The 21,662-nt window shown below is 46.5% G+C and overlaps 1 protein-coding gene across 2 annotated transcripts in view; it reads right to left on the bottom strand.

Moving 5' to 3' along the window:
* The window catches only part of FCHSD2 (FCH and double SH3 domains 2), a 146,854-nt gene that overhangs the window by 107,047 nt on the left and 18,145 nt on the right, over positions 1–21,662 (bottom strand). For both annotated transcript variants that reach the window (XM_061351398.1, XM_061351399.1), the window contains exon 3: positions 10,182–10,227. In XM_061351398.1, coding sequence (XP_061207382.1) covers positions 10,182–10,227 — 46 coding nt within the window. The remainder of the gene's footprint in view (positions 1–10,181; positions 10,228–21,662) is intronic.

The raw sequence follows: 21,662 nt of genomic DNA, 5'->3' as shown, positions 1-21,662 counted from the left end.
ATATTCATGATGGTGATGTCCCTAACTTACCAAACCCTATTTTATGATATAACCATGGAATCCCAGCCTGGTTCGGATGGAAGGGACCTTAAAGCTCATCCAGTTCCAACCCCCTGCCATGGGTTGGGACACCTTCCACTAGAGCAGCTTGCTCCAAGCCCCAAAGTTAATTCCTTTTAATAGACATGGATATCTCCCAACATAAAGCTCATTGAACAGACTGATTCACTTTTAATGGGAAACACTGAAAAACGATCATCCAGTTGCTCAGATGCAACCAATAGGATACAAACCTGTGAACGCTACTACATTAAGTCGCAATAGTTTCTGAGATCAAGAAGGCAAACCACCATGACCACTTACATTGGAATTGCAATACCCAAACTGCCCAAGTATGTCTTGACTATTTCACACTTGTAATTAGGACGGTCATTTGCATGCATGAATTCTAGGGAATTATAAAGGATACCATCACATAAATTTCTTCCACATTATGGCTTCAATTCAGTACTGTACTTTGGAACTGTACTCGCATCTCTCCCAGTGTTTTACAGCGAAGGGAATCATAGCATGCTTTGGGTTGGAAAGGACCTTGAAATCATCTAGTTCCAACCCCCTGGAAAGAACAGTTTTGCTGAATTTCCCCAAAAATTCATTATTTGGTTGAAAACTTTCACCTTGGCAGCAAACAAATGTTGAATTACACTGAAATTTCACGGAGTGCTCTAGAAAACACTTGAGGAGGGTTTATTATTTCAGTGGTAAAACCAATCCAGTAAGCAAGGGGAGCATGACATCCTCAAGAAAGCTGGAGAGGGGCTTGGGACAAGGGCCTGTAGGGCCAGGCCAAGGGGAATGGCTTGAACCTCCCCGAGGGGAGACTGAGCTGAGCTCTTAGGCAGAAGCTCTTCCCTGTGAGGGTGCTGAGGCGCTGGCACAGGGTGCCCAGAGAAGCTGTGGCTGCCCCATCCCTGGCAGTGCTCAAGGCCAGGTTGGACACAGGGGCTTGGAGCAAGCTGCTCCAGTGGAAGGGGTCCCTGCCTATGGCAGGGGTTGGAGCTGGGGGAGCTTTAAGGTCCCTTCCAACCCAAACCAGTCTGGGATCCTATAATTTCCACTCTATATGAGAGATAAATCCTAGCAATTTAGTTACGTATTTACCAAAGGAGTAAGCCATACAAACACCAGCAGCACTCACTCCCTTAGCTCATGTAGACTTCTTTGCTTGTAGAATATATTTATCACATTAGCACCACATCTTTTACTACTTTGCAGCTACCACTTGGATTCTTCTCCTGCACTGGCCTCAGTAACCTCACATTTCCCTTCTCCAATCCCTTCCTTGAGAGAAGAGGCAGAACTGGTTGATAAAAGGCCTTTTATCTGTCTAAAACTGAACAAATCTCCTACTGTGTATATAAGGTCTTACACTGAATCATCATTCATGGTACATTTGACTTAAACATTCTCTCTCTGTGGGGTTTTTTTAGCTGTCAACACGGTCTGGTTTGTAGAGGTCTGGTTGCAGGGTTGCAAAGGGGAAGAAGGAATTATAGCTTTTAAAAATTGGTAAAAACATGTCTACTGTACCCTTTCAAGTAAACCCTTCTATGAGTAGCCAAGAAGCACTGCCCAGTTTACTTGACATCCATCTAACACGCTGCTAGGTGTCAAGTGAAGCGCTGGGATCACAACTGCTGAGAACTGGAGACCTTACCCTTCCTAAAATTAAGGTATAATAACATGAGAGGTGTGAAAAGTGAGAAGAACCGCTCAGAAATATCACTGCCTATAATATAAGGAGTCATAGAGAGTCCAAAACTGCTGTATAGAAGGTGCAAACAAACATTTCTTTATAGCCCCCCACAGAAGAAAGTAGTAACACCTCTTATGGATTACCTTGGTCTGCCAAAGAGTCAAAACCCAGCTGAACTGCAGAAAACTTCCTCAGCTGAATTAGCTACCTGAACTTCAGGGTAGAACAAGGAATGCAACTCTACATCCCTTTATTTATCCATGACTTACTTCCTTTAAACAAACCTTTTCTTTATAATCCCACTCTCCAGAGCACCCTTCCCAGACACCGCAGGAATCGCTGGTTGTACTCTAAATTGTGGCCTTTGGATTGTAGCAGAGAAGGGGCTCATTTGGGAAAGAAGCAGTGTTATGCTGGGATACAAACAATTTTACTGCAAATTTATGGCTCCAGAATAAATGCAGGGCTCAGAAAGCTCAGAAATGCAACAAGAAACCAGAAGAAAGCTAAAAGACAAACGACTTTTGAACTTCTTATGGTGTGCTAGGAAGTAGGAGGAAGGGATGCAGGTGATGCTCATCTGCCAAATAGTGGCCTCTTCCTAGAAGCTTTGGGGATTTAAAACAAAACACAATGCACATAAAGAGCATATGAGGGTGCTGAGGCGCTGGCACAGGGTGCCCAGAGAAGCTGTGGCTGCCCCATCCCTGGCAGTGCTCAAGGCCAGGTTGGACACAGGGGCTTGGAGCAAGCTGCTCCAGTGGAAGGGGTCCCTGCCTGTGGCAGGGGTTGGGGCTGGATGAGCTTTAAGGTCCCTTCAACCCAAACCCTTCTATGCTTGTATGAACTCCACAGACTGAAGGATACACAGCCCAGCTCACTAAATCTTAACGACTGAGTAAAAAAATGGAACAGCTTTTAAGACTAAAGCACCTCATCTGAAAGCAGAACCACTCACATGCATCAAAACTGCAAGCAGTGGATGCTTATGAGTGCAGTAATTGGAAAGAAAAATAAGGGCTAAAAGCAGGCAAAGAGAAATTGGCTTGCATCAGTTCAGCAAAACCTGCAGTTTCTTTCTGAAGGGCCTTCTTTGTAGGAATAGTGTAAGTTGAAGCTTAGCAACCCCTTTCGAAGGAACTCGATGTTTTCAGTGAAAACAGAAGCTGACAGTCCACCTCTGTTCTTAGGGCAATATTATGTTAACCTAAAGAATTCCATAAAGCCTGCAGCAGAAAGCTGCACAGTTTGTAAAGGCTGCCTTTGAACACGCCTTTTAAATGGACAAGTATTTCAGTTGAAGGCATTTTCGTTTTCCACCTAAGAGAACGTGTTGTCAGTGAGACAGGCCCTAAATCAGATACCTGGTGTTTCCCAACCCCTGCTTTAAATGCTGACATGGGTTTCTTGGAGAAAGAAAAACTACACCAAGAACTGAATGCAAAATCTACATAAAAAGAGAAGGGCACTGATAATATTGTTTGGAATGTCACATGAAGACCCACAGCCTTTGTTCCAGGCCAAGTATATTATATTAAATGTTACAGGGACATTTCATAGAGAGAATTCTAAATAGCTTCTTGTTTGGGGGGAAAAAAGGAAAATGTGCACTAAGGGGCTGAGCTGTGACAAGTGCAGAATTGTATCGATAATCCCATTAGAACACCTGATTTGTCCAACTTGTCTCTACAAGTTATTCTAAAATCCACAATAGTCTATTTAAGCATTTATGAAATGAGGCAGATCATGTCTTTGTAGCATTCAGAGCCACTGATTCTCCATGCTTTGTTGGAAAGAATGGGGTGAATAGCTCCTAAAGTCTTACACTTCATTTTCTTCAACCTCTGCTTGATATCCTGGTGTTCTGAATGGTGTTGGGCTATAGGAGAGGATAATACAAAGGTGGGATCAAGCAGGTGTTTGCTTTCTGGAAGCAGTAAGTTCTGCTGATGTATTATTCTTCAGCATCATGGCTTAAAGGACCAAGCCAGGTCATCAATATGCATGATCTCTGCATCAGGCAGTGACTGGGAAGCTGTATGGATCCTCTCCTGGAAAAGGGAAAGCCTGCCAAGCTGAGATTTCAAGCAAGCCAATAAAACAGTCCAGGCTCCAGAGGTATCTGACATCATGTACACACATTCCATGCCAAAGAGGAGATTATTTAGGAAAATGGAAAGGAATAAAGACACTTATTTAAAGCAATTACTCATTAATGAATACATATTTCCCATAATCCAGGTTGAAAAACAAGTTTTCCTCTTAGTTTTGTACCCTAACTGCATGAATCCAAACCTCTGTTGACAGATGACCACTGACTGATGTGATTCTCTCCCTCTGCTGTGTGAAGAGGAGACCCCCCTGCAGCCCTGATCCAGCTCTGGGGCAGCAGCACAAGAGGGATGTGGAGCTGTTGGAGCGAGGCCAGAGGAGGCCATGGAGCTGCTGCGAGGGCTGGAGCAGCTCTGCTCTGGAGCCAGGCTGAGAGAGCTGGGCTGGGGCAGCCTGGAGAAGAGAAGGCTCCTGAAGGGGAGACCTTAGAGCAGCTCCAGTGCCTAAAGGGGCTGCAGGGAACCTGGAGAGGGGCTTGGGACAAGGGCCTGTAGGGACAGGCCAAGGGGAATGGCTTGAACCTGCCCGAGGGGAGACTGAGCTGAGCTCTTAGGCAGAAGCTCTTCCCTGGGAGGGTGCTGAGGCGCTGGCACAGGGTGCCCAGAGAAGCTGTGGCTGCCCCATCCCTGGCAGTGCTCAAGGCCAGGTTGGACACAGGGGCTTGGAGCAAGCTGCTATAGTGGAAGGGGTTGCTGTCTATGGCAGGGGTTGGAGCTGGAGGAGCCCTAAGGTCCCTTCAACCCAAACCAGGCTGGAATCCTACTACTACTGAAGTTCTGTGCTATACTACTGATTAAATAGAATGAAGCTGGCTCCAAACTACTGACAGACTTTTGAGTAATGCCCATCGAGCCTCTGAAGCATCAGGGATCGGTCAGGAAGCCAGTGGGAGCCAGGCTGGATGTGGCTTTGTAAAGAGATGTAAAGCAGTGCAGTAACAACATTGAAAATGTCAAGAGAAGGGCTATACTGAGAGATTTCAGAGATATAAAGGGCTTTTTTTAATGATTTTTTGTCTGCCTCTTAAACTAGACAGCAAAGATAAAGCTGCCACCTGCAGACATGAGGAAGCTCATGGACAGAAAGGTTTCCCTCTGGATTTCTCCTAACATTCCCTACAGATAGCTTGCAAATTCAACAAATCCAGAGCTGGATTTCAAAGGCATTCGCTGTCTCCAAACCAACTGCTATCAAGTACATCCAGATATAGCAATCATTCATCTCCCTGCCCAGCACGGAAATCTCTACATAGTCTCCTCATTTACTACAAGAGGAAGTTTCTCTGCAGAGGAACCACGGAATGAGAGCCAACTTTCATCAAAAGATAAGCCTGAGAAATAACTCCTTTCTGTATGTGTGCTTACTACCAACTAAATCCTTCCTCACATGATCTGGAATACAGAAGTCTCTTAATTCTCTAAAAGATAAAGTCCTAAAAATACATCTTTTCCCCACCCTTAGGGCTTGCTTCACTGATAGTCTTGGCTGGTTGATTAGAGAAGTCACTGGTTACACGCACAAATCAAACCCCAGACAAACAGCGTCAGTAGTACAGGAATACTCTAGAGGGAGATTTGCCACAGCAGTAAAGCTAACAGCCCCATCCAAGGAAGAAAGAAGTCAGTCAGGTTCATGGGTTAACAAAACAGCCTATTGACCAGTCAACCTATGGCTGCCTTGTGTTTGTCACCAAGGCAGGGACCCACCCTTAAAGTCCACAATCTCTTCCTGCTCTCCCTGAGGCCACAGTAACCTTCTGTATCCTCCAGGCTGAAAAGAACGCCAGCTTTCTGTGCAGATGACACGGAATGAGCTAGTAAGAACAAACCCAGGCTGGGGGAGACTGGATGGAGCAGCCTGAGGAGAAGGACTTGGGGTGCTGGCTGAGGAGAAGCTCCCCATGAGCTGACTTCAGTGAGCGCTTGAGCCCAGAACCCCCCCTGTGCTGGGCTGCACCCCCAGAGCGTGAGCAGCAGCTCAGGGAGGGGATCCTGCCCCTCTGCTGTGTGAAGGGGAGACCTTAGAGCAGCTCCAGTACCTAAAGGGGCTGCAGGAAAGCTGGAGAGGGGCTTGGGACAAGGGCCTGTAGGGACAGGCCAAGGGGAACGGCTTGAACCTGCCCGAGGGGAGACTGAGCTGAGCTCTTAGGCAGAAGCTCTTCCCTGTGAGGGTGCCCAGAGAAGCTGTGGCTGCCCCATCCCTGGCAGTGCTCAAGGCCAGGTTGGACACAGGGGCTTGGAGCAAGCTGCTCCAGTGGAAGGGGTCCCTGCCCATTGCAGGGGTTGGAGCTGGAGGAGCTTTAAGGTCCCAAACCAGTCTGGGATCCTGTGATAACACTGCACTTCACTCACAGCTGCCAATAGGAATGTGTGGGTACAAACTGTACCACCTTCTATTTCTCCATACTTTAAAGTGGTTTAAATATATCAAGTTTCACTGCAACAAGAACCAACACCAGTGACCTGTCCACTCTCAGATCACAGATCAGATAGCTGCTTTTACTAAGCTCACACATCTCTTCAACATTCATCTGACCACCTGAAAGGCAGGCAGGAAAAGAAATCGTAAGTCAGTGGCTTTTTCCTTTCTTTCAGCTCAACAGAAACTCCTTGCTCCTCAGCCCAAATTCAAAGCTCTAATATAGCTCACATAATGGACTTTCCCACTTGGTTTTCTCACTGCCCTCAGCTAATGTATTACAGTTAGCAACCGATTAGCGTGCACTGAAACAGGGAGCATGTTTCACAGCTCTAGCTCTTTGAGGTGACTTGCAGACTCACAGAGGTGGACCATGCTGATTCCCTGCAGTTATGTTTTACTCCAACACAATGAGAGCCAAAGATGGACGAAAACCAAAGGATGATAAAACAGGAATAGAACCCGAGACTGGTGTGGGTTAACGGAACCTTAAAGCTCATCCAGTCCAACCCCTGCCATGGGCAGGGACCCCTTCCACTGGAGCAGCTTGCTCCAAGCCCCTGTGTCCAACCTGGCCTTGAGCACTGCCAGGGATGGGGCAGCCACAGCTTCTCTGGGCACCCTGTGCCAGTGCCTCAGCACCCTCACAGGGAAGAGCTTCTGCCTAAGAGCTCAGCTCCATCTCCCCTCTATGCGTTCCCAGCGTGGGACACAGACCGTGAAAGGCTCCTGTTGTGTTAAAACTGTTAAAGAATAACACAAAGTACAGCAGAGGTGCAATTACAACCTGAGATGAAATAGCAACACCATTTTACCTCCTTCACAAGCTCAGGAAAACAGTGTTTTACCAGGCATTCACCAAGTTGCTCTTTCAGCTAACAAAAGAGTATTCCTGCCTCCTGATTTCAGCCAGCTTATTAATCATGGGAACAGCTAATAATACTACTGTAAAACTGCAATTTAAATGCTATTAACTAGGAATCCTGCTAATGGGAAATGAAAGCCTGTTCAAGCTCTCAATTCTGAATATTAAGGTGAGCCTCAAACATCTATTTAATGATGCACTACTGAAAATACCATTGAAACCACTCCATGCATATCCACAACAGATCCAGAAAGGCCTTCACAACTGGAAGGCTGATACATCAGATGCTTCTCCCATTTATACCATGGCACAGCCACAAAAGCCAGGGAAGAACCCACCCGAGGCAGATAATAAGCACTGAAACCAGCTTGAAATCACTTCAACAGATACAATATGATGAAGAGACCGAGTGAAACCAACTGCCTTGGTAAAATGAGCCGTAGCGTAACTTACATACAGGTTCTGATACATCACATGCATTCAAGATACCTGAGGAAATTACCAGTACTGCCCCATGTGTTTCATGAGCATTTGTATAGGTATTACTCCAAACAAAAGCACTTTGTGCAGTGAAACTTGGCACCAAGCACTGGGCAGCAGAACACAACTTCTTTGAACCAACAAAGCATTCAGTTCTGGGCAATTGGGTTTCACTATCCACCACTATTTATCTCTTTCACTTGCCAAAAAGTCCTAAGTAAGAATATTCCGAGTCCTCTGAGAGTGACAAGAGGCTTTTGGACAGAATCTGTGAAAAGATGTCAAAACCCTGCTTAAGAAACCTCCAGTTTCCTTTAGAACAGGTTTAAAAGGAAGATTCCCCCATTGATGAATCCAACTTCACATTTCTTTTGCAGCACAATTCCTCTCCCCCCCCGCCCCCAAAACCAAGGCTCGATGTGGAATTTTATTACCATCACCAACACAGAAATCCTTTTCACAGGCCCAAGAAGAAACATCCAACGTTGTTCCTGAACTGGGCACTTATCAGCAAACCAAGGAAGCGAGCCCAAAGCCCTCATTCATAGAAGGAGGCATTGAAGGGATGTCAAATGATGCAGCTGGATTGCTGGAAAGCTGAGGGGGGGGGTGTTTAAATGAAAGGATCTGAAAGCCTCAGTTGTTAACACTGAGCCTTCTGAATCTGAGAATGTAATTATTTTTCCAGCTTATCCAGACTATTCCCTAAAAGCAATGACTGCTGCATATAAAACATTGCCAGTGTAGAATGGATAAATGTGTCAAGAATGGATCTTAAATTCAATGCCATTACATAAAATCCTTACAAAAATCACTAAAGAACAGATATTTTTAATCAAAGGTTCAGGAGGCATCTATTGATTCTGTCACTGAAAAACTGTTGCTCTGAATCAAATCAAGTGCAACTGCCAATGGAATCTATAGATGCCAATGTCAGTCCATGTACAGTGGAGGAAGAGGAGGGAGCAGCAATAACTGCAGATCCTCAGAGCACTATTGTCAACATCTGGATTGAATTCAGTGCAAATTTCATGTGATTTACAAAGTGGTTTCAGCTGAGTTTGAGGGCTCAGCCCCCCTGCAGGAGATGTAGGGCTAGAAAATGCATTCAGCACAGACACCAAAATCCTCTTGAATCATAGAATCATAGAATCACAGAACACTTTGGGTTGGAAAGGACCTTAAGATCATCCAGTTCCAACCCCCTGCCATGGGCAGGGACACCTCACACTAAACCATGGCACCCAAGGCTTCATCCAACCTGGCCTTGAACACTGCCAGGGATGGAGCATTCACAACCTCCCTGGGCAACCCATTCCAGTGCCTCAGCACCCTCACAATAAAGAACTTCTTTCCTGATCCAACCTGAACTTCCCCTGTTTCAGTCTGAACCCATCATCCCTTGTCCTATCACTCCAGTCCCTAATGAAGAGTCCCTCCCCAGCATCCTTGTAGCCCCCTTCAGACACTGGAAGCTGCTCTGAGGTCTCCACGCAGCTTCTCTTCTCCAGGCTCAACAGCCCCAATGTTCTCAGCCTGGCTCCATACAGGAGCTGCTCCAGCCCCTGAGCATCCTCGTGGCCTCCTCTGGACTTGTTCCAACAGCTCCATGTCCTTCTGATGTTGAGGACACCAGAACTGCACACAGTGCTCCAGGTGAGGTCTCACAAGAGCAGAGAAGCAAAGTCAGGCCAGCAGCAGCATTTGTTCTGGGCAGACCTAGGGGTGATGCAGCTAGGAGGCTTAACTCAACAAGCCACAAACTACAGGTAGAGACACCCAAGCAACAGCTTCCATTTTTACATCACTTCTGTCACTGCCCCAACCCCAACGACTGTAACATCAGGCACATCCCCAGTTGTATTTTTGGTACACTAAACTCCACAAGCTCCTTTGCTTCTATTTCATCCACCTTTTAATCTGTTTTAGAAGAAATTAATGTCTTTTTAAGCTGTTGGACTTGGACTTAAGCTCCAAGAGCCTTCCCTGTAAATGAAGGAGGCAGCTGTACCCTTATGAGATACTTTCTAATTTTGGAAGCAGGGAGGAAAAAATCAATCCTCCCTCCTTTCTCCCAAACAAATCAGAATTCATTCCACTCCCTATCACCAGCACGAGGCCAAATCTGGCTGCTTTTATTGCAGATGAATGGGAAGCTGCTCCTCCTGAAGAATGGGAATGTAAATTTATATTGGCCCGAGGATGCCAGAACCCATTTCCTCTCCCTCCAATTGACCTGATTTTACTTTTTTACTCAGGTTTCACACTAACTTCTGAGAAAACCTCAAAGAGGTCCCTGGCTTTGTAACACTTTGAAAGAATAATATGAAAAACGGTTTCTGTACACAGGAACTTCCTCGAGTCAAAACATCCATGAAAAAAAACAGAACAAGTCTAAGTCCTGCATAGGCCAAACTGTCCGAATTGGAGCTTCAAGACATACTTTCATAGTGACTTACAGAAAGGGTAAATGAAAAACCCTATAGACCTAATGAAGAAATTACATCAAGAGAACAATGCCATAGATAACAAAATTACACTAGAACCTACCTGTGCATATTCCTTCTCGATTGCTGCTCTTTTCTGACTGAATGCTCTGAAAAAGAAGGAAAAAAGAAATCCATTAATACATAAATCAAAATACTAAAAATTCAATTATTTAATTAGAAAGATTTGGACCTGGGGTGCTGGGTGAGGAGAAGCTCCCCATGACCCAGCTTCAGCGAGCGCTTGAGCCCAGAAGCCCCCCTTGTGCTGGGCTGCACCCCCAGAGCATGAGCAGCAGCTCAGGGAGGGGATCCTGCCCCTCTGTTGTGTGAAGGGGAGACCTGAGAGCAGCTCCAGTGCCTAAAGGGGCTGCAGGAATCCTGGAGAGGGCCTTTGGACAAGGGCCTGTAGGGACAGGCCAAGGGGAATGGCTTTAACATCCTTTCCAACAAAAAGCATTTGTGATTCTATGATATAATCACAGAACATTTAGGATACTTGGTTTACATTGAACCTGGATATGGAGCTCTGAGGGTTCCCCCCCTCCTCATGCAAAACAAATTCCACTTAATTTAAGAGCGTAACAACAAATATCACAAGCTGGAAGCCTGAGATATCCCCTAAAATCCTGCTACATTGAAAGGTTTACACTGGAGGATTGAAACAAAAGCATCCAACTGGCCCTACTACTACAACTGCAAAACACCCTGCAAAGCAAATCTGCTTGCAAACCCAACCAAGCTCTTGGACCTGGCAGGACTGCAAGCTCCAGCATGAAGAACATGTCTTGTACAGTAGCACCTCCCTCAATTAGAAACGTTTGTTCTGTGCTTTAAATGGGGGTTTGGAATGAAAACTGGCAAGGCATTTGACTTATACAATACTTGAATTGGTGTTTGATCTGTGTTTTGGTGAATTAATATAATGGTAAATCCTGAAGGAGCAGCAGGATGAGGCGCCACATCCCTTGAAGCCAGTGTTCTCCACTGCTTTGTGACTGCATTTCCCTCCATTAGCCAAACACAAAGCTGGATTTAACCTCGGGACAGTTTAGACAGGAATCCTTTTATGACAGCTATAAATATATTACAAAACATGATGAAATATGAGGCTCAAGTAGCCACATTTCTCAGGAGAAAATTCTTTGGAGCAGAGAGCTAAAAACAAAAGTCTGACTAAGAAATGCATCATCGTTCCTTAACTTGGGAAACCTGAACACTTTCATGGGTATCCTGATTTTATGGGCAAAGCTGGGATATTCTTAACCTTATTGTTGTTCCAGATGGAATTTCAAGTTTATTCATATAAGGAAACATTTGGTTCCATGAGCTAATAAAATGTTCTCTAACTGCTACTGAAAAGCTTGTAAGAAATGAATTAGTGGCTCTGCAGGAAAGCGGGAATGGTACTTAGGGATCCTTTAAATTAGGAAGTATTAATACCTGCTATTGCAGCCCTTCACAGATTAAGCATTAGTTAGTGCAGAGAACAACAGAACTGGACAGCCAAAAAAGGATCATAGTTTGTTTCTGGAGAGCAGATCCTAAACATCAGCTTTATCCTGCAAACCATGAATTCCCTTTCCCCCCTAAAAATCATTTTAAAGCATTTAAAGACTCTGAATGCTTAAAAAGAGGGTGAGAAAGAATAAATACAGTCACAGAATCCCAGACTGCTTTGGGTTGAAGGGACCTTAGAGCTCATCCAGTCCCAACCCCTGCCACGGGCAGGGACACCTTCTACTGGAGCAGCTTGCTCCAAGCCCCTGTGTCCAACCTGGCCTTGAGCACTGCCAGGGATGGGGCAGCCACAGCTTCTCTGGGCACCCTGTGCCAGCGCCTCAGCACCCTCACAGGGAAGAGCTTCTTCCTTATATATAACCTGAACTTCCCCTGTTTCAGTCTGAACCCATCACCCCTTGTCCTGTCACTGCAGTCCCTGATGAAGAGTCCCTCCCCAGCATCCTTGCAGCCCCCTTCAGACACTGGAAGCTGCTCTGAGGTCTCCACGCAGCTTCTCTTCTCCAGGCTCAACAGCCTCAGCGTTCTCAGCCTGTCAAGAAAATATTCAGCAATATTTGGTGTCTATAAGTTGTAAGCATTTTCCATCTAATACTCTGCACAATCCTCAAACTGCAGAAAAATCCTGACTTAAGTTCTTCAAAACTAAGAAACCCAATAAAAATAAACTTATTCTCACCATCAGGGCAAAAAGCTGCCATGTAAAAGGAACTCTACTTTATTGCCAATCCAATGAGCAACCAAGCACCTATCTTTAACAGACCCTGGTGTTAGGGCAGTCTGCTACGAGCCTGAAGGAAAAGTCACACTCAGAAGAATTATTCCAATGGTTTCAACATACGTGATTTAACTCAAGCCACCCACAGCATCTCCTCACACTGCTGCCTGCAGCTCCTTCCATGGCTCACAGCTCCGTGTGACTAGAATGAGCCTAATCCTGGAGGGATTACAAAGGAATGTTCGTTGGGAAGGCCAAGCAGCTAGAGAAGCTCTGCAGAGGACAGCACTCTTCCTTTGAAATGTCAGGAGTTGAGAGAGCTGGGCTGGGTCAGCCTGGAGAAGAGAAGGCTCCTGAAGGGGAGACCTTAGAGCAGCTCCAGTGCCTAAAGGGGCTGCAGGAAAGCTGGAGAGGGGCTTGGGACAAGGGCCTGTAGGGCCAGGCCAAGGGGAATGGCTTGAACCTGCCCGAGGGGAGACTGAGCTGAGCTCTTAGGCAGAAGCTCTTCCCTGTGAGGGTGCTGAGGCGCTGGCACAGGGTGCCCAGAGAAGCTGTGGCTGCCCCATCCCTGGCAGTGCTCAAGGCCAGGTTGGACACAGGGGCTTGGAGCAAGCTGCTCCAGTGGAAGGGGTCCCTGCCTGTGGCAGGGGTTGGGACTGGAGGAGCTTTAAGGACCCTTCCAACACAAACCAGTCCATGGTTCTATGTTTTTTTTTGGCTATGGACATTCAGTCTAATTGCTTAGAAAGTGTAATTAAAAGAATATTACACACCTGTGCAAAGCAGCAGAAAATGTACAAAACAATATAAAATCCAAACCATCTGGAAATGTTACACTACAGAAAAGCACCTGTTTTAACTGACCTTGACCTAAGGCATTCCCAACTGCCACACTAACAAAACAAGGAGCAGGGAAATGAGCAAACAACACACTCAGCTCTACAGAGAGTGGATTTCCCACATCAGCAGAACACACAGCAACAGAACCAATGCTTTCAGTGCTATCTGACAGGTGATGAGAGGTGGGAATTTCACATACACACACTGCATGGTGATGGTAACTAAACCCATTGTTTAAACCCTTTTAATACATACTCCTGTATCCATAACAGAATCATTTTCTCAGCATCATTCAGCCAGTGTAGTTTTCTCTTTGCTTTACCAACTGTGCACATCCCCATAAGTGAAAGCCACATGAAGTGCGGCAGATCTGTAAAGCCCCAGTGCCATGAGAACAGGAACAGGGGAAAAGGAGTAGGAATTAGATAATTTTCCATTGGTTTTATGTTATGAGCTATTAAGGTAATTTCAAAATTGAGTCTAAAAATGAACTCACCCCATGAAGAATTCCTGAAGTAAATCCACTTCAGAATTGCAGAGCAGATTGTGACTGATTTTAAAGTGACTCAATCCCCCAGCACTCAAGGAGGTGAATCAGTGAATTAGGAAATATCCCAAATTTCCAGCTTCCCATAAAGCAGATCAAGAATAATTCCTGACAGCTGGAACATCTGCCAGTGGAAAATGATGACACTGCAACTCCTGCTTCTGATCTACACTGGGAGCGCACACGCTGTGTGAGGATATCCAAGCTAATACTAAACTGGTTTTCTTTATGATGGAATCAGACACTCACTCCACAACCTTCCATTAAAAACATTAAAACAGAGCTCTCATTTCTGGGAGTAATCCCAGAACACTCAAACCCCAACGTCATGTATCACAGACTGGGATTGTTCATCCTTTTTTGTCCCATTCCGAGACAAAAATCACGACTGAACAACCTAAGCCCCATTTATCTATCAGGGAATAAATGCACAGATACAGTTTAGCCCCCTCCAAAATATCCCAACCTACATTTGAAACCAAAATCTGCATGCAGCAACTTAAAATGCAGTGTTAAATATCAATTCCCCACCTCCCTCAACAGCCAAACAGATCTGAAATGGCTTTTACAGCGACGAGATGGATTTATTCTAAGCAAGGGAAAGAGATTCTAACCCATGAGCAGCAGGGGAGGCACCTGATGGTGAATGCTCACTCCTGAAATATTCATGTACAAGATGGCATTGAAATTCCCAACTGGCTGCCCCAGCCTGACCTGTTGCTCAAGGCTGGAGTGTTCCAGGGCTGGACTTGGCATTTGCCTTTGTTGACCTTCATGAGGTTCCTGCCAGCCCACGTCACCCATAGAAATCATGGAATGGTTTGTGTTGGAAAGGACCTTAAGATCATCCCATTCCAACCCCCTGCCATGGGCAGGGACACCTCACACTAGAGCAGGCTGCTCCAAGCCCCTGTGTGCAACCTGGCCTTGAACACTGCCAGGGATGGGGCAGCCACAGCTCATCCCACTTTCCCCACTAACCTGAAAATGCACCATCATGAATCTGTATCATACAAGCGAATTTCTACCTGGTTTTTAACTCCAGGACACGTATGACACTGACATAGACAGAACCCTGAATTCAGAAGCACCTTAGCTAACATCAATCATCACTGTAGCTCGGTGTAGGCCAGTGGTTAGCAATAAAAGCAGAGTTAACAGCACAGCAGCAGCTCTGTGCCTAATTAGGTACTTCAGGAACACCCATACACACAGGAACAACCTGCATTAATATTCCCTTTCCGTGTCCAGCAGAGACAAAGACAACCTACTTGGAACAATAATTCATCCACAGAAATGATCCCTCAGGACAAGACTGGCAAAGGCTGTGTGTAAGAGGCTCCTCTTTGTGTTTTCCTGTTTATCCTAAATAGAATCACCCCTAGAAAAGCGTTTTGAAAGATAAGCATAATATTCTGAGTGTCTAAAGGATGTTATTGGACAGGAAAGCGCTGATTTCTACAGTTATCCATAGACAGCCTTCAGAAGCTGGAGTACAACAAACCAGGTTAGTAAAATTAGAAACACTTGTAACAAGAAGGGGTCTCCTGTTGGCTCCTTTCCACCAGGTAAGCACACATGTGGCTCTTCAAAGGCAAGAGCAAGCAATGTGCCACTTCAAAGGGGCAATTTTAACACTACATAGATCTAACAACAGAGGCTGAGTGATCAGAAGTGATTTTCATCACAAAGCGGCCACAGCTTCAAATTCAGGGCCTGTTGCAGGTTGGGGAGTTGACATAATTACACTAAAAAATGGCTTTTCCTTTGCCAAGCACAACTCCTGTGAGTACAGAAAATGTAATAATGCAATAGCCTTGCCTGGAATGCAGTCACTGAACCATTTCACTGCCTATACGATGTAAAAACATCACCATTAGCTCTGTGGTTCAACACAAGTAGCTGACAGGCAGCTGGAAAGCTTTCGAAGCTTCCTTAGGTGTATATTAAGCTCATCAAACACGGCATTGGTAGGGAAAAAGGGAAAGGAACAGAAGCTTCCAGTATCTGAATGGGAATACAGTGATGCTGGAGAGACTCTTCTGTAGTGATAGGACAAGGGGTGATGGGTTCAAATTGAAACAGGGGAAGTTCAGGTTGGAGATAAGGCAGAAGCTCTTCCCTGTGAGGGTGCTGAGGCGCTGGCACAGGGTGCCCAGAGAAGCTGTGGCTGCCCCATCCCTGGCAGTGCTCAAGGCCAGGTTGGACACAGGGGCTTGGAGCAAGCTGCTCCAGTGGAAGGGGTCCCTGCCCAGGGCAGGGGCTGGGACTGGTGGATCTTTAAGGACCCTTCCAACTCAAACCAGCCTGGGATTCTACGACTGTGAGTCTCCTCCTCCTCACCATCCAGCTCAAGGTGAGATGAAGCAAGTTCAGTTGTTGCATTTCCAAAGTTCCACCTACAGCAAAACAGAAACGATATCCATGTCCAGTGGGAGGGGGTTAAGTGGCCTTAAGAGTCCAGAATTCACTCTATAAACAACTGAAGTGAAACCAGCATTCGTTTTTGGTTCAGGCTTTGTGCTACCACTGCAAATGGTCATGCAGTCCTTTTTCGTCTCCTCAACAGTGTATTTCCCAGCCCCTTGAGGAAACCCCAATAGTTTGTCTGCTGCAAAGTCCTCAGGCTTTTCGAATAAAGAACTGTAACTAGAAAATCCATACAGCACTGGTGGTGTTCTACAATTTGTCTTCAGGTTTATGGTACTCCTTTTATTCATAACTTCTATGAAAATCACAGTAGATCCAGCAATGAACATGAAAAAAAGAGCTATATTCAGCTGAGAGAGCTGGGTTGGTTCAGCCTGGAGAAGAGAAGGCTCCTGAAGGGGAGACCTTAGAGCAGCTCCAGTGCCTAAAGGGGCTGCAGGAAAGCTGGAGAGGGGCTTGGGACAAGGGCCTGTAGGGACAGGCCAAGGGGAATGGCTTGAACCTGCCCGAGGGGAGACTGAGCTGAGCTCTTAGGCAGAAGCTCTTCCCTGTGAGGGTGCTGAGGCGCTGGCACAGGGTGCCCAGAGAAGCTGTGGCTGCCCCATCCCTGACAGTGCTCAAGGCCAGGTTGGATGCAGGGGCTTGGAGCAAGCTGCTCCAGTGACTTTGCAACTCTACAGTAAGTTACTGCTCTGTGTTGAGCAGTTAATAGCACTGTTCAACCACAGTTCTGCTGCTTAGATTTTGGGTTGGCTTCATTTGTCTGCTCTCGAGCTCAACTTGCTGTCTCATAGATTAGCACAAGATCCTCAACCATGCCCTTTTGCATGGAGACATTTATGTGCAATTCTTCCCCCTCAGGTCTTGCAGAAATACATTCGTCAACATTCATGTCAGAGCATTATCTTGGCTCTTCTTTCCACATGCTATGTTAAACACTGAAGATTTTGGCTTCAAAGACCAAGGGGAGAAGAAATTAACGTTGAGCACTGCAATAATTTCCCTCAAGGTCATCACACATCTTTGCCTATTGCCTCTGAAAGTGTTCTGCTGCCCCCATTCCCATACTGCTCCCTGTATGGCCCTGACCAGCTGTAGGTGTAACTGATATCCTTCAGCAGTGAAGCAAAGCTTTAACACTCCTTTGCTGCCCATCATTTTCACTCACCATATCCTGTCTTTTCCCTCCTAGCTCAACCTTGAGGGGCTTCTGCTGACACTCCTCATCTTCCCACACAATGGGATGATTTGCTCCTCTCCTCCTTAGAAAATCTAAGCTAAAGCCATTAATCCAGGCATATTTCCCCTTCCTGGCTGCTTCCCAGGAGATTCTGCCCACCAACTGCATGAACAAGCTGGATTCTGCTCTCATGGCAGCATGTCCGCAGGTCCTGAAGTCAATTTGTGGTCACGGAAGCCCAAGTCTGGACAGGATTCCTAAGAGCAATCCCAGCCTTCCTCCCACGACAAGTATGGATAGTTTGCAGCTCTTACACCACAAACATCTCAATGCAGTGTGAATGTGGCCTCCAGGCCAAGGCTTTGAACAAGAGCACACTCATATAGGCCGAGCTCCATCAGCTGGGAAAGCACACAGGCCAGAAGGCCAAACTCAAAACCACCCTCCTGAGGTCACCCACAGCCTAAACTCCTGCCCACAATGGAGCTCTATGAGCCACCATGAGAAACCAGTGCCATTTCCTGCTTGTGAATCAGCTCCACGTTTGCCTGATCTCAGCAGATGTGCGAAGGGCATCTTTACAACTCTTAAAGCACAAGCATTTGTAACATCAAGAAGCTCTCTGCTTGCTGAGTCAAGAAATTCAGCTGGTTTTCCCATAGGGAAGCTCACTGCAAGTATAAAAGATGACTTTCTTGAAACCTGATTTTGATTTACAGACTCTTTGTACTATCTCTAGTCTTAAAGCAGTTCTGAATAGAGCTTCCTAAAGTTCTTGCAGAAAAGCATGGACAATTCAAACATACATCCTGCAACCTATCAGAGCTCTTCCCTCCTCTGTAAACTGCTTACTACAACACACATCATTTTCAAACTGCAGTTTTCCCCAAGGAAATAAAAGATACAATATCCTAGTGACCTACGCCAGTGATCTGGGTGATGGGATCAACTGTATCATGACACAGTTTGCCAGTGCTACCAAACTGAGTGGGGAAGGGGACACTTGGGAAGGTGAAGCCACCCTGCAGGGTGACCTGGACAGGCTGGGAAGAACCTGATGGAGCTCAACAGGACAAGTGTCAGGTTTTGCCCCCTGCAAAAACCCAATCCCGGAGCAGCACAGGCTGGGATGTGCCCGGATGGAGCAGCTCTGGGAAAGGGACCAGGAGGAACCAGCTCCATAGGAGTGAACAGTGAGCAAAGAAACCCACCAGGGTGCTGGGGAACATCAACCAGGGCATCACCACAGGGATAAAGGTGTCACTGTCCCACTGTGCTCAGTGCTGGTCAGGCCACTCCTGGAATATTGGGTTCAGTTTGGGTCCTGCTGTGGACGGGCTGGAGAGGGTCCAGAGAAGGGACCATAAGGATGATCCAAGGACTGGGCAGCAGTGAGGAAAGGCTGAGAGAGATGGGACTGTTCAGCTGGAGAAGGCTCAGGGAGACCTGATCCCCATGTGCCCAGCCCTGTGATGCCCATATGTAAAACACAGTAAAATTTATCTAATTTAAAGAAAATTGTTAATACATATGCAAAATACTCTGTGTGACAGTGCAAACCCACATGGAATCTGGAGTTGAAACAGAAGACATTTGTGGTTTGGATCAGCACAAGCTTCCAGTGAATCAAAAGCTTGTCCTTCACAAACCTCTCATAAATGACAAAGCGATTTTCTCCCAAATTTCACTTTTAAGCATATTTTTGAGGTCAGATTTTATACATCATTAAAAACACTGAGTCCACACCACCTACAATAAACTACTTCTATTGTAACCCATGAAGTACCTTTACCTGGTGCCTGAACAATGACCCTCCAGCAACGCACAGAGAAAACAATTCCAGACAACATAAACTCCCCATAAATCACAGCACTGAACAGTTTGGGATTAGGATGAGTTGCCACTAGCAACAGAGCCAAAGGGAATCAATTCTGTCACTACAGAGAGAGAACTCCTGTAACCTCAAACCTAGGCAATGTTTTCAGCTATTTGTCTCAGCAAAGTACAAGCAGTTGTGGATGTGAGCAGAGAAACATGACAACCTAACCCAAAGCAATGCTGAAACAAGGGGTTTCCATTTAGAGGAATACAAAAAGGAATCAAAACCAGGAAGCTGCAAGGGAGTGTGATTGTTTCATCGCCCCTTTCCAAACCAAAGGCATTCAATATTAAATATATCTTTATATCATTTGTCAATATGAAGATTGGGTTTGAAGCTTAAGTGTATTTAAAATGAGCACTAATCAGGTTTTGTTTTAAAATGGGAAACCAAGCAAATACAGGCACAGGGTGCCCAGAGAAGCTGTGCCTGCCCCATCCCTGGCAGTGTTCAAGGCCAGGTTGGACACAGGGGCTTGGAGCAACCTGCTGCAGTGGAAGGGGTCCCTGCCCATGGCAGGGGGTTGGAACTGGATGAGCATAAGGTCCTTTCCAACACAAACCAGTCTGGGACTCTGTGATTCTATGAGATACAACAATGGTACTTAGCCAAACCAGATGCAAAATATTCAAGGTATTTCCTATCTAGAAACACACCAGCACATGGTAATTCAAGCAGTCTACCAGGAGTATTTAGGAAACAGGAAAACAAGGAGGGTCTTTGATCCCCATTTGCTTCTGAAGAAGCCAAGACACATTCCATCATTCACACAGCTTCTTTCATCCTGGAGCTAACAAAACGGTTTGAAGCAGGAAAGAACCTCCAAGCTTTTCCCTCACTCATCTGCTGCATTTCAGGCATCTTAACAGCGACACCCAGGTTTCACCGAATAACAGACTCCCAGACTGGTTTGGGCTCGAAAGCACCTTAAATCACATCCAGCTCCAACCCCTGCCATGGGCAGGGACCCCTTCCACTAGAGCAGCTTGCTCCAAGCCCCTGTGTCCAACCTGGCCTTGAACACTGCCAGGGATGGGGCAGCCACAGCTTCTCTGGGCACCCTGTGCCAGCGCCTCAGCACCCTCACAGGGAAGAGCTTCCGCCTAAGAGCTCAGCTCAGTCTCCCCTCGGGCAGGTTCAAGCCATTCCCCTTGGCCTGGCCCTACAGACCCTTGTCCCAAGCCCCTCTCCAGCTTTCCTGCAGCCCCTTTAGGCACTGGAGCTGCTCTAAGGTCTCCCCTTCAGGAGCCTTCTCTTCTCCAGGCTGCCCCAGCCCAGCTCTCTCAGCCTGGCTCCAGAGCAGAGCTGCTCCAGCCCTCGCAGCAGCTCCATGGCCTCCTCTGGCCTCGCTCCAACAGCTCCACGTCCCTCTTGTGCTGCTGCCCCAGAGCTGGATCAGGGCTGCAGGGGGGGTCTCCCCTTCACACAGCAGAGGGGCAGGATCCCCTCCCTCAACACACCATTTACACCCCAATCACAGCACTCTGAGATCAACCCAATCCATTTGTACCTTCAGGAAAAGCTGTTGCTGGTTAAGGAACAGCTGCTGTTTGTTGCACATCTCTCCAGACACCACCACACGTCCAACAGGCAGTGGGAATGTGCCCACACCTCAGCCACTTCAGTGCAAACTCTCCTAACTGTGCCAAAGTGGGTTTAAGCTGTTTAAGGATGGTTGTCACCCCACCAGCCAGGTGAAATAACCGATCTGCTTACCTACAGCTTACTCAACACGCAGGTCTGCTAACAGGAAAGCACATTCCTGCTCTCCATAGAGCTTTCTTTAAACAATACTGCTCACAGGTTTCCTCCAAAGGATATTTCTGTACCTTGCATGCAGGAATGGGATCTGTTCATCACCTAGAACTTTGAAATACACATGTTCTCCCACCACCATCTTATCATTTCAGTGATAGAATAACTCCGTGCTACGTTGTTATGAGAGGTTGTGGTCCACATACTATAGAAAACCAAGTGGTGCCACCACCACAAACGCCTCCTCTGAACAAGCCATGGAAAGGTTGCCCCATTCCCTGGTATTCAGCTCACATATCTGATGCCCAGGACAGATGGGACTAAGACGAAGCAACAGGGGAGACACTGAAAACAGAATTAAGCTTCCTGAATCTGGTGTCCTTGAGAGAGTGAGAAAAGGAGTGAAGGCTGCTCAGTTCTCTAGGTAGAGCCTCTGCTGGGTGGAAAAAAGGAAGGAAAAGTACTCTGATATTCTCCTATTCCTGCCACTTGTCACCAGGGCACTGCCAATCCTTGAAGTGTTTCTCTCCCAGTTCAGCTCACAGAATCATACACTGGTTTCAGTTTGAAAGGACCTTAGAGCTCATCCAGCTCCAACCCCTGCCACGGGCAGGGACACCTTCCACTGGAGCAGCTTGCTCCAAGCCCCTGTGTCCAACCTGCCCTTGAACACTG

Source organism: Neopsephotus bourkii, unplaced genomic scaffold (assembly GCF_033783945.1).
Source record: "Neopsephotus bourkii isolate Nb327-2 ecotype Australia unplaced genomic scaffold, CSIRO-AGI_Nbou_v1 NB_580, whole genome shotgun sequence".
Lineage (NCBI taxonomy): Eukaryota > Metazoa > Chordata > Aves > Psittaciformes > Psittacidae > Neopsephotus > Neopsephotus bourkii.
Note: the sequence above shows the minus strand (reverse complement) of the source record. Positions and strands in the feature narration are given on the sequence as shown.